This window comes from Trachurus japonicus, chromosome 18, assembly GCF_045865225.1.
Source record: "Trachurus japonicus isolate A0001 chromosome 18, Traja_1.0".
Taxonomy (NCBI): Eukaryota; Metazoa; Chordata; class Actinopteri; order Carangiformes; family Carangidae; genus Trachurus; species Trachurus japonicus.
In genome coordinates, this window is record NC_140924.1 from 14,069,881 (window position 1) to 14,082,728 (window position 12,848).

Genomic DNA, 12,848 nt, shown 5'->3' on the forward strand with positions numbered 1-12,848 from the left:
ATTATCATTTGCAGGTATTGCCACCTTGGAAATTGCTCTGTAAGCATAATTTCAGTCCACTACAGTTTGTTCAGTTTTTAACCTGAGGTCATAGTGATTTTAAAATTAAATCAATTTTTAATTTCTCATATAAATAATCTACTCTTTAGTTGTCAAAGCTATTCATGTTGCTTTTACTTGAATCTGAAATAAATATTTCAGTTGCCCTCTGTAATGTCTACACCTATATTCTATTTAATGGCAATTAAAATGAAATGCATTAACAGACCTTTTAAGATCTCAATATTTTCCTCTTCCTCCTCCTCTTCCTCTTTCCTCTAATGTTTTATATCAGAGGATTTGAAGAGTTTTTGTTGTTGTTAGTTAATTTTAAAATAATTCAAAATTTAACAGTGCTGTGAATTCTTAAAAATGAAGTTCACTGGATAGTGATGAGCAGGGCTCCAGACTAACTTTTTTTAAGAGCACAGTGACCCCTGACTTAAAATTTTAGGAGCGCAAGCAGAAAATTTAGGGGAGCAAACCAAAGCAAATATTCACATTTCATTTTCATTCATGATCCTCACACACATTGGCCTGACACCTGTAATGACAGGCATACATTTCACCAGTGTTTTAAAAAAAAAACAACTGCAAATTTACTGATGAAAAATGAACTTGCACTGTCTCAAATGTATGGGCAGTCTGGAGCCCTGATGTGCATATTTTTCATGATGTTATTTTATCATAAAAAAACAAAACAAAACCAAAAACAATATGCACAAATTGGTGCAAGAAATTTCACTGCAATGCAGGTTATTTTATGCAGCTGGTGGCTTCCATACAACTCCCCTTCCTCACTCTTATGAAAGCAAAGCATATGGTCCATTATACATCAATACACATAATGTAAAAAAGTATATATTGATTATATATTCACTTGTTATTTACAGTTTAATTTAACCAACATTTGAGCTGTCTCATCACATAATACAGGCTGGTTTATAACGGTGACGATGTGAACGGTTGCAAATGCGCGTTCGCGTTTGGCTCGTCTCCGCCTGTTTTGGTCCTCGACCCGCACCGTAGTTACACGCCGGTTGTTTGACTGCAGGACGCGGAGTGAATGAGGTAAAGTTTGACCAGCAACCTGTTCAACTTTCACTAATTAGTGTTACCTGAGAAGATGTGAGTGTGTGAATGTGTGTGTCTGAGTGTGTGTCAGTCTGCCTGCTGCTGCTGCTGTTGCTTAGCACCAGTCCACCTGTCTTTACTGTTTGTAAATTTTGATAACGTCACTGTAGCTATTGCTAGCACAGTGTAGCTAACTTTTCACCTGTTTTGTTGAGTTTAACTCGCTTTTATTGTTAATTTTCCTCCGGTATTAATGCGTTTTGTTTAACACGGGCTTGTGATAAAGGTCGGTTATGGTTAATGTGGCAATATGCGAGAAATAGCCAGTTATCAGGACCAGCGTCTATGTTGAGATTACGCGCGTACATTAAACCCCATTGAAACATTCACTATTTTGATTTCTATCTTTGCATTATCCACATATTATCGCGCAATACCTGCTTTTAAATGCATTTTCTATTAAAATATGAAATAATCTTCAATTCGGCATAAATTAAATGTACCAAATTGTATGCTTTATTGAATTAAAACCACAATTGTGTTGCATGACGTACAGTACAGTACACCACTGTGGGACGCAGTGACGTGTTTGTGCTGACGTAGCTGAGCCCAGCTGGGTGACTGGTCAGCAACACTGAGCGAGTAAATGCTGTATGTGCTGCTGTGTCAGTAAAACAGCATGAAAAAATAAAGATAATAGTGATAATGAGCAGAGATAAAAGGGAGAAAAAAAAATAAAAATGAAGATAGCTCACTAACTAATAAGAACTATGAGAATACAGATGCAGATAAATGTGGGCTCACTATTTGGCAAGCAGCTGCTGACAGTTTCTCCTTTCTATCTGACGTGTTATATGAGTTTTGTAGTATTTTATAGTGTAAATTAACTAATAACAAACTGGTTATACACTAAACTTACTTTGCTGTCAACTGGCTCGAACTATTAATCAATATCTACAATAACTCTTGATTAATTTTTGTCTTTTGACTGATTTTAATCGATTAACATTCACCAAACTTGCTCAGATGCATCTGAAATGAAGCCAAACCAATGAATTAACCACCAGAGCAGCTATAATTCATCCATGTCATACGTCCTTCTATGATTTCCAACATGGCTGTGAAAGAATGTGCTCTGTGCCACCTGAAAGCCTGTCAAAAAAAAAAAAAAAACCCAACCCATGTGTCTGTCCCCGTGCAGCAGCAGCGAGTGTCACACAGTAAAGCCTCAGCCGTGTCATTTCTAAAGCACTGTTGGCTCAACACTGTTCATGCATTGTCCTCACTTGTATTGCTAATGCAGACCTAGCAGTACAGGGCCAGCCTATATTGTTTTTTTTTGCTGTAAGGTAAATATGCTGCAGAAACCTCTGGAAGTGTTTGCTGTATAAAGTTTTTTTTTTTTTAAAGGTTTAGCTGACAGAAAAAGAAGAAGAAACCAGGCTCTTCTCAATGGTAGTGAATTAACTTGACGTTAGCTTTAAAAGTCAATAACAATGTGTGTGTGTTTTTTAAAAGACAGTTTAACCAAAGAGCGCTGGATACAAACAAAGCGTGTTGTGATCACAACTTCCACATTTTCTACAAATATTAGTATGTAAAGCTGTAGTTAGAAGTGTAGCCGTGTGTGTGTGTGTGTGTGTGTGTGTGTGGTAACAGGTGCAGCAGACTTACCTGTTCGTGTGGCCGTGAAGCTGTGGCGGCCGGCGTCGACTGTGCAGGAGCAGGAGGGAGGAGGAGGTGGTGGACAGTACAGCAGCAGCAGCAGCAGCAGGCTGGCTTATCACTTAGATAACAGCAGAGAGGGGAGGGGGGGATCGGGGGGTGGGGGGGGGGTCTTTGTTTGTAGAGGGGGGGTGGGTGGGCTAAATGGGGCTCATATTCCTTGTGGTAATATTAGAGCAATAGATCAGTTTACAGAGAGTTTAACTCGGTGGAGCTGGAGACGAAAATACTGGAATAAAAACTTCATATTAACGTTGTTTAGTTGTAGATAGAAGGTGGGTGGGTGGTGATAACTAATCTAAACTCACTCTGCTGAATGTTTTTGTACTTCGTCCCCACGGTTAGCAGGTTAAAACCAGCTTGGTTTGAATGAACGGTCCAAAATTCAGAGATAAAAGAAGAAAAGTCACGCTTCTAAAGATGGAAACACATTACTATTTATTTTTTACTTTTAAAACTTTTGCAATTTGGTGTTTAAATGAATAAAATACAGCACCTGTGTTTTGGTGAACATAATATGTCATTATTAGATAATCTGTAATTCATTTGGAGTTTAAAAATGAAAATCTATGTTATAAAATATGTATTTTTTCATTTATTCTAAGATACTACGTATCTTTTTATCCTGGTATAGATCATTTGTTTGCTTAATTTCACACTTTTATTTTCCACGAGCCTTTCTTTATTCATCTTTTTACACTTCCTCTTCCTGTCTGTCCACACATCGACTGAGAAATTAAAATTAATTGGCAAAAAAACAAAGTTGGACTGTTTTTCGTAAATCTCACTTTTTGTGAAGACGGAAAACAAATAAAGTTTGTTTTTTTCTCATTCTAAGACCATAAATGTTTTTTTTTCCATTTTAGTTGGTAAAACCAATGACAGTTAATTGATTTCCAGTTTTTCAATACAGATTATTTAACAATAATGGGACCAATACTTTAAATTGAGAGAGACGAGCTGGACTTTTCCCTAAACGAGAGTCTAAAAAAGGTTCTTTATAAATGATCTCACTATAGATTCATCTCATCATTGGTTAAAATTCAAGTTTTAGATTCTCATGCTGCTGATTCACCTCCGTCAAGACTAAAACTGAACATTTTAAAGTGAAAGAAGTGAATAAAAACAGCTCAGATCCCTGTTGAAACCTTGTTAGTCGTCAGCTGGTGGAGCAGCTGTGGAGCACAGACTCTCCTCCACCCTGTTGTTGTTGTTGGGCCTGAGGAGCAGAAAACCTGAGATGAGTTACTCCTTCACTGACGGCTCCTGAATAATTTAATGCAAAGTTATGTCGTGGCTCCGGGCCAATAATTTGCAGACTCATCGTGGTTCAGTTTTCAAAGGGTCCGTTCATGGAGAGACCACCGACCTCTGGTCCGGTCTGAGGAGTCTGCTCCATCGCTGCTGTGGAGCAACAGGTGCTGCAGCATCAGCTTCTCTCAGCTCCACTCACATGTCAGGCTGGAAGATTAAACACAGAAGAGCTTCACCAGCTTTTCACAGCTCTGTCTCTAATGTTTCCCTCTGCCCTCAGGGATGACTGGCAGGAGAGATGGAGGGTTTAAAGACACAGTTAGACTTCCCCAGCCCCGTCATTCAAGCACAGGTAAGATGCCGAGTCATGTTTGGACCAGATTGTCACAGAAACCGCTTTTAACTCCATACACACCAGTCTTGAAGTCAGTTGGTCAGTATATTATTAAAGCAGTGATGGGAATAACGGCATTATAAAATAATACGATATTTTTTTCAGTAAAGAGTAATCAAAAAAGTTACTACTTCCCCCGTTATAACGCCGTTACTGGCAATAAAATGAGCCGTTACTTGATTCTAGGAGTCCCGTCAGAATACAAAACACCTGTTAAATTATAGCTATGTTGTATACACTTTAAAAAAAAAAAAGTGTTTTATTAAAAAAACCTGCAATAGTTACTTTTCCTTGTAATTAGTTAGTTTTACAATGTAATAATTCAGTTACTAACTCATACTTTTTGTAACTAGTAACTATAACTAATTACTTTTTAAAAGTAACGAGTCCAACACTGTTACTAAGACACATGTGAGTGTCTGTGATAAAGTTAGAGTGAGCTCAGCCACGTTGAAGCGTTCAGCGTCACAAACATACATGTTGTGTTGTTTTGTTTTGCAGACGGTGAGGAATCTTGTTGCCGCCGTGCTGAAGGAAAAAGGACAAAATGGACAAATCACACAGTCGTCTCATCAGGTGAGGTCCTCATCAAGGTGTCCACTGATCTGAGGAGGTGAACGGGAGGAGAACATGGTTTTAGAGATTTGTTATAATATCCTGACTCTCAGTTCAAGAACCTGTTCAGAGACACAATGTGTTCACATCATATGAGATGTTGAAAGCAGAATGACAATGACAGAATAATAGAGGTACAATTATACTGAAATATAACAATAAACAAAACAATACAGCAGCAGATCAGTGTTCATAGTTTTCATGGTGAAGGTCTGGTGGCATCAGGGGCCAGTGACATCATTGACTGGCCAAATGTTTTAATCCTTCTGTTCTTTTATCTTTTTTAAATTATGTTTTATCTTTATTTTTAATTCTCATTACGGTTACATTTTTCTTGACCATCTTGGCTCTATGTCCTGTATGTAAATATCACTGCACTTCAACTTCAACTTTCATGTTTTGGAAATGTGCTATATAAATGGAAGTGGATTGGTAATAAATGATAAATTAAATGACACTTTGTGTTGACAGATCTATGTTGTCATCTTTTCCGGTTTCAAACATCTGGTCAACTTCTGACCAGATGTTTGTTTAAGAGTCTGTATAGTGAGGGATATTTGAGCTTCTTATTTCTCTGTATGTCTATGTGCTGTATATGTAATCGTAAAACACTACTTCTTTTGTCGAATCCAACATTTTCTGTATTTTCAATTTTGTCTAGGATCAATATATCATCCAAATAGATTCCTTTTGTAGTGAAATATTTGTACATCAAAGATAAGAAACAACACAGTGGTTCTACTTCAAGTGGAGGAATCTCAACTTTTAATGACTTTAATTCCTCTACTAGTAAGAAATGTTAAGTATTTAATGTCTGTGTGTGTGTGTGTAGGGCCCGGCCCTGGAGGCTCTGTGGCAGCAGTGCTGCAGCGACGTTGCTCCCGTCAGCTCGTCCTGCTGTGACGCTGTGGTGCTGCTGGTGGACCAGGGACACGCTGACCTGCACCACGTCCTCAACACCGTCCTCAACCTGCTGCCCTCCGCCAGGTAACACACACACACACACACACACACACACACACACACACACACACACACACACACACACCTGGCACCAACAACACCACAGGCTGAACTACAGGATGAAGTTGTGTGTTTCTTTTAAAACGTTGTCTAATACCAAACCTTAGATTTGTTCAGCTCTACTTTTATTTTGTTCTGGTGATTATTAACATGTGTTGATTACATGTTACAGAGGATTTTGGTTTATTGTTTCTTTATTCATGTGTTTTTTAAATTTTAGTATAGATAGATATAGTTTATTGATCCATCTATACTGAAATTTAAGTATTGCTTATATGCTTTTATTTTTATTTTTGTTTTATTCTCGACACGTTCAATAAAACTGATGAACTGAAAACTGCTTGATCATCCCAGTTTGTTTCTTAACGAACTAACTTATTACTGTAGACTGAGCTTCAGTCTGATCACTGCAGTTATCAATCAATCAAATCAATTGATACATGTAGTCAGTCAGACACAGTTGGTGCATTGCTAACATGAGGCAGTGGAAAGTGTGTGTCTGTGTTGTGAGAGCCTGGTGAGTCACTGTTGCATTGTTCCACTGTTATTTTAAGGGCATATTAGACACTAGTAGCGGACAGGAACACACACACACACACACACACGCACTCTGTATTACACAAGCAGCAGTGTGTGTTGAAACATCAGGTGGAAGATTAAAACACAGCGTCTGAAGGTCGGAGCCTCTTTGTTACATATTTGTGTTCTTGATGCTGCGACCTGCTCAAATCCTCCACCGTGTTTCCACTCACGACTCAGTTTCATAACAAACTTATCCTGAAGAGGGGAACACGATATGATATGTTGGGATGTATTTAGATACAGCGAGCAGAGCCATTTATTTGAAGTCTCTATCTCTCCTGTACAGCAACGCTCAGGGCCTGATAAAGGTGATTGGACGGCTGCTGCAGATCCAGGCCGACCAGAGAGACAGAGCAGCAGCCTTCACCTGTCCCTACTCCATCAGGTTTGAACCCTTTTATTTTGATAGTTCACAGTTGAACATATTATGTAGATTAAGATGGGATGAATACTCTTTTAAACTCCCTGTGGCTGGGAAATCGGTTATATAATGGGATGTTCCCCAATGGTTCATTCCCTTAAAAGCCCCTCAAAATTGGTGATGTGTTACTGTAGGGTTAGGAAGAAGAGATTGAAGTTCACCACCATAGTGTTTTTAAAACGGCTCCAAACTCCACTGGGACTCACTGATAAGGAGCTGAAGAACGGAGCTGAACCGACCGTCTCCCTACTGGACGTTTCCACCTGCTGCCGATCGATGTTGCTGGTTCCTCTGACTCTTATGGTCCTAACATGTTGGGATGTGTCACATTTCCTTTTTTGCCTTAAGTTTAAGAGGAACTATGCAGCATTTGTAGCTTAACTATGCTACATTTTACCTTAATTCAACAGCTTTGGAGTAATTGTGATGGTTTAATAAATGGCTTAACTTGTTACGAGGGAGAATGGAGGCTCTCTGTCTTCCACATGCTGTCACTTATTGCGTCTATTGGATGAAAACCAACTTCCCAACAAGATCCCAGCTTATGAAAGATTAAACTATACACATATACACATTGTAACATTATATATGATATATAACATTATATACTGCTCTATTTATTGATTTCTCGCTGGCTTTGTTGTGAACAAATGCACATGGCCAAGAGGAGGGTTAGCAAAACAGAGGGAAGGCGACCGGACTTACATAGTTATCCTCTAATTGACAGGGAGACAGACTTGTGGTGCCTTTAGTGGACTATTTTTTCAACTTTATTTCCTATATTTGCCAATATTTTTATTTCTGTGGTGTTTAATTTCCATATTTTTCCAATAAGAGTCTTTAGCGATTCAGACAAACACAGTCCATGTGCCTCTTGGTCTGATTGGTGGGAATTAGTTAGTTTGGCCTGTGGGACGTTTCCTTTAAGTACGAGGAGAGTTTACAGTGGTAATAGTTGGTCTGACTGGTTGGATGTCCCCAGCCACCCCACCCCCACCGCCTCCTCCTCCCTCCCCCGCCCCCCCCCTCTCAGATCTGCACCTCTGCCAGGATCCTGGGGCCTCCTTAATCAGTTACAGCGGGTGATAAAAAGACTTCAGTTTTTCTCTCCTTCATGTTTCTGCTGCTCTCCAGCTTTTTTTTCTCTCTCTTCCTCCAACACCCTTTCCTCTTTTTTGTGTTTGATCCCTCTTAACCCCCACCTCCTCCTCCCTCTCCTCCTCCTTACATCTCTATCCCTACTTTCTTCTGCTCCTTCCTTCCCATTGTCCCTTCTCTCTTTTTTTTCCATTTCGTCTTCATCGCTGTCTCTGCTGTCTGCATCTGTCTGGCGGTCTCCACCTCCCCCGGTGGGAAGATGAATGTGTCGAGGGCAGCAGGGTGGCGCCGGCGGACCGGCGATCCGGTCTGCCATTGGTTGCCGGGGCCTGGCACCACCGGGGCAACTGTAAAATGCTGTTGGGATTAATGGAAGATGAAGCACACTGGTGCCCATTGTCGACCGTCTGCTCGCCGCTGCCCTCCGTGCAATCTGCCACCGCCGAGACCCCGAGACCCCGAGCCACTCGAGCCCCCAGCAGGGACCAGGACTGGATCAAGACCGGGGTCTCGCCGCCACCGGCTCATTTTTCATCTGATGTTTGCTCCAGCTGCAGCAGCGTAGACGGGCCTGAGCGTCTCCTGCAGCCGTTCCCACGTACTCAGGGCGCTTCTGGCCTGATTCTTCAGGTGCAGTGTCGAGGTGATCCGCTCGTTTACTGAAATAAAGGTCCTGATTATTAACCGTTTAAGGATCTGAGCCTGTATTTTGGCCTTTTTGGATACTTTTTCTGGATTTTTACCTATACCACTTTGTTTGGCCTTTTTGTTTCTGCACAACTTCAACTATAAGATCTGACAATCATTTTTTCACTTTAACCTCCTTTAATTAACATGTTGGGCCCAAAAATACACAAAAATCACCTAAAGTCTAATCAGCTGATTCCACCACCACACAAAAAATGACAAATATATTGAAAAGCATCTGGAGTCTGCCCAGACCATTCCACTTTTATGCTCAAATTAATATTTTTGTACAATCAAACCATTTAAATCATCATGTCATGTCTCAGATTGTATCTTATCAACACCAAACAAAAACTCAAAGAGAGTTTAAAATCTGCACTTTCGCTTTTTTGTTGCTTGTGCTTTGAAACCTAACGTTATCCAATCACACCACCGTGATCATTAGACCCTGGAGGGTTCAAACAGAAGTGATCCAACTTGCGGCTCCTTTGTGAAGTTCGCCAGACCACGAGTAGTGGCCATAGGTAAACTCAGGAGCAATGGAGAAAATAACATGTCATTGCAACATAATGTTAAATCGATTCAATGGACGATATTCGATTTTTGTCAATATCACAAAGTCTGTCACGATACGATTTAGATTTGATTCCAATGATCTATATGAGACGACATCATCTGCTGGCTTAACACTAGGGCTGACCCAAAAAATTTGAAGCTTCGAAGCTTCGTTCGTTGCCATGGTAATCGATCATGAAAGTCCATGATCGTTTTTTTTTTTCCTCCTTTTTCCCTTTTTGACACCGGTTCTCATCGGCAATTGTTACATTAAAATGAGTAGGCTACTTGGCATCCTGGAAACCTGCCTGATTTTGGAGATATGCAGTGTTTGTTCGCCATTTCTTTCATTATTTCCGCTTGCGGAATTTCTCACATTTAAAGAGAGACTCTTCAATTTTAGAAAAGAAGTGGAAGTGCCGTCATAGAGTTGCTATTGGATCAAACTCTGATCATCTCCAGTGAACTTTTCTTTGGACTTTTTTAGACTCTTACAATTTTACAAAAATTAAGAGTTGGAGAACAGGTCCAGAAATAGACATGGACTTCTCTTTTCTGCCACAACCATGTTGTTTACCTCCTGAATCTGTTATTATTTCATATATTTTTCACTACTTTGCATTGGTGGCGATGGTTTCACGTTGGTGCAGCCTTGTTTCTCTGCCAACGCTGTGACTCAGCTGTGAACTTGGAGTTGAACTAAAAAAAAAAAAGAAAAAAAAAAGGAGGGTGGTCTCCGTCTTCGCTTCCTGTCACCTCCTTCACACGGCAGCTGAAGAGCAGCGGCCGGTGTGAGCGTGGCTGAGTGATGGGAGCTGCATTGAAGCAGAAGGTTTGGAGATGGCCACCGGGGGGGGAGTAGGGGTGGGGAGGGGGTTTAAAGATGGTCAGACAGATAACCACGGAGGAATTCAGTCCACGCTGCTGCAGGCTGTCGCAGGCACGGACATGCCCTGAACTCAACTTCCTTCCTACACTTAGATACGTGGTGATTGATGTTAATGCATCGGTTAAGTGGAGCTGATGGTGGTGGGTGTCCAACCCCACACACACACACACACACACACACAGACACACTCCAGCCGTGTTTGTTAACGTCTGTGTGGCCGGCGTGTTAACAATACCCAGAGACTTCACCTTGGATTTGACCCCGGTGTTTTGTCTGGACGTAATGGGTTTTAAGAATAATGGAGGCAGCGCCACACAGAATAGAAATGAGGTGGATGTCGGGCAACGATGGCACCGAGGGACACAAGATATTGAATTTCTGTCTTATTCACCAAGAAAAGCAACAGAACCGGAGATATTAGCTGCGTCCCAAATCAGGTGCTACATCCATCAATGGCTAGATTTGATGACACAGTGGACGAAGACGTCTCATTTCGAAGGCTCTTTCAAACGCCTCCTTCTTTTCCTGCTCTGACAGATCCGGTCCATCTGTTGCCATATTTCTACTGATACTTTGCTGGTTGGTGGACGGCGCCCTGGTACGATGATTATTAACGTGATATCTCAATGAAAAAGTTGAGGGAAGTTCTTCTTGATTTGACCCAACCGTTGACATGGACTGGTTTAGACGGTGGTGATCAAAGGTCAAGGTCCCGATGACCTCATATGACACAGTTCTGGCCATAACTCAGAAATAATTAAGCTAATTGTGACCAAATTTACCTAAAAAAGGTCAAAGGTGAAGATCTAAATGTTCTGCAAAAGCACCCTTAGCTATAACTCAAAGCTGGAGGGAGCAATCGTCACCATTTCTGGTTGGTGGTACAGTGGTTAGTGTTTATTTATCTGATATCTCAATAAAAAAGGAATCTCTTCTTGTTTTGACCCAACCGTTGACTTGGACTGGTTTAGACGTTGGTGATCAAAGGTCCCAATGACTATATATGACACAGTTCTGGCTATAACTCAGAAATAATTATGCTAATTATGACCAAATTTACCACCAAAAAGCCAAAGGTGAAGATCTATATGTCCTGCAATAAGCACCTTTAGCTGTAACTCAAAGCTGGAGGAAGAGGTCGTCACCATATTTCGTGATACTTGGCTGATTGGTGGTACAGTGGTTAGTGTTTATTTATACGATATCTCAATAAAAAAGTTGAGGGAAGTTCTTCTTGATTTGACCCAACCGTTGACTTGGACTGGTTTAGACGTTGGTGATCAAATGTCAAGGTCCCGATGACGTCATATGACACAGTTCTGGCCATAACTCAGAAATAATTGGCTGGTTGGTGGTGATCTGAAGAAAATCCAAATCTGTGGTTGTAGTTGTTGTTGTGAGAGTCGTGGTCTTTGTCTTCCAGGAGCAGCCCTCACCCATTCATCACAGCCCTGGAGAACCGTGTGGACTGCTGGCCCGCTCTGCTCCTGGAGATTGATGACTTCATCCAGCAGGCCGCTGACAGGTCGGTCACACAGCCGAGGCTCTGAACCCTCCCACGTCCGTCCAATCACTCACTCACCCACTGCTGCTGCTGCGGCCGTGTGAAGCGCATGAATTTCAAATCCATCTGTGAAGAGCTGCGGCCCCACCTCAAACAGCTCATCACACCCCTGGCAGCTGTTGTTGCCATGGCGTCAATGACACTTTTTTATACAGATACAGATACAACCCACAGTATGGATCGTAAATCATAACATAAATGTGTGTATATTTATTTACACGCAAACTGCAGGTGTGAGCTGGCCTACATCACCATGCTGGCCCCGTTCCTGCGCTACCTGTACTGTGAACCGCAGAGACAACCGCAGCACGCCCTGCTGAGACACAGTCTCCTCAGGGTGCTGCTGCCCACGCACCCCAGAGCCGGATCGGTCCACCACCAGGACCAGGACCAGGACCAGGACCAGAGGAAGGACCAGGGGAAAGAGGAGGCGTCCACGGTGTCGGACAGCCTGCTGCAGTGTCTCTGCCAACTGGTCCCACACATGCAGGTGACACATGGTGGAAGTAGTGTTCTTGATGAGCAGTATAGAAACACTTTGATTGATAGCAACAGTGTAGATGAACATGAGTTTCCATCTGACGTTAGTAAGTGAGTTCAATAACTTAATAAGCAAACAGAGTGTATTTAATTATGTGTATTATTTCCAGCTCATGGTCTTCTTCCCTTCCTGCTTAGTCACATCCACTAATGATGTTACTGCTTCTGTTTTGTTACAGTATATCTTCTTCTTTTTCTTTTATATATGATATAGTTAATAATCAAATTTTACATTTTAAAGATGCTATAATGTAAAAAAAAAAAAAAAAAAAAAAAAAGCATTAAATTGGGGATGTACCGATTATGAAATTCTGGGCCGATGGCTGATGCTGGTACCGATGTTTTTTCTCTGTTGTTTATTCTTCTTTTGTGTAAAGGAAGCCAAAAC

General features: G+C 41.3%; 1 protein-coding gene across 1 annotated transcript in view; it reads left to right on the forward strand.

The window, feature by feature from the left end:
* Positions 1–1,010: 1,010 nt before the first annotated feature.
* focad (focadhesin) overlaps positions 1,011–12,848 on the forward strand; it is a 45,781-nt gene continuing 33,943 nt past the window's right edge. Inside the window, exons 1-7 of the mRNA XM_085759325.1 lie at positions 1,011–1,110; positions 4,373–4,444; positions 4,988–5,062; positions 5,934–6,088; positions 6,993–7,091; positions 11,780–11,881; positions 12,152–12,410. Coding sequence (XP_085615451.1) covers positions 4,391–4,444; positions 4,988–5,062; positions 5,934–6,088; positions 6,993–7,091; positions 11,780–11,881; positions 12,152–12,410 — 744 coding nt within the window. The 5' untranslated portion in view covers positions 1,011–1,110; positions 4,373–4,390. The remainder of the gene's footprint in view (positions 1,111–4,372; positions 4,445–4,987; positions 5,063–5,933; positions 6,089–6,992; positions 7,092–11,779; positions 11,882–12,151; positions 12,411–12,848) is intronic.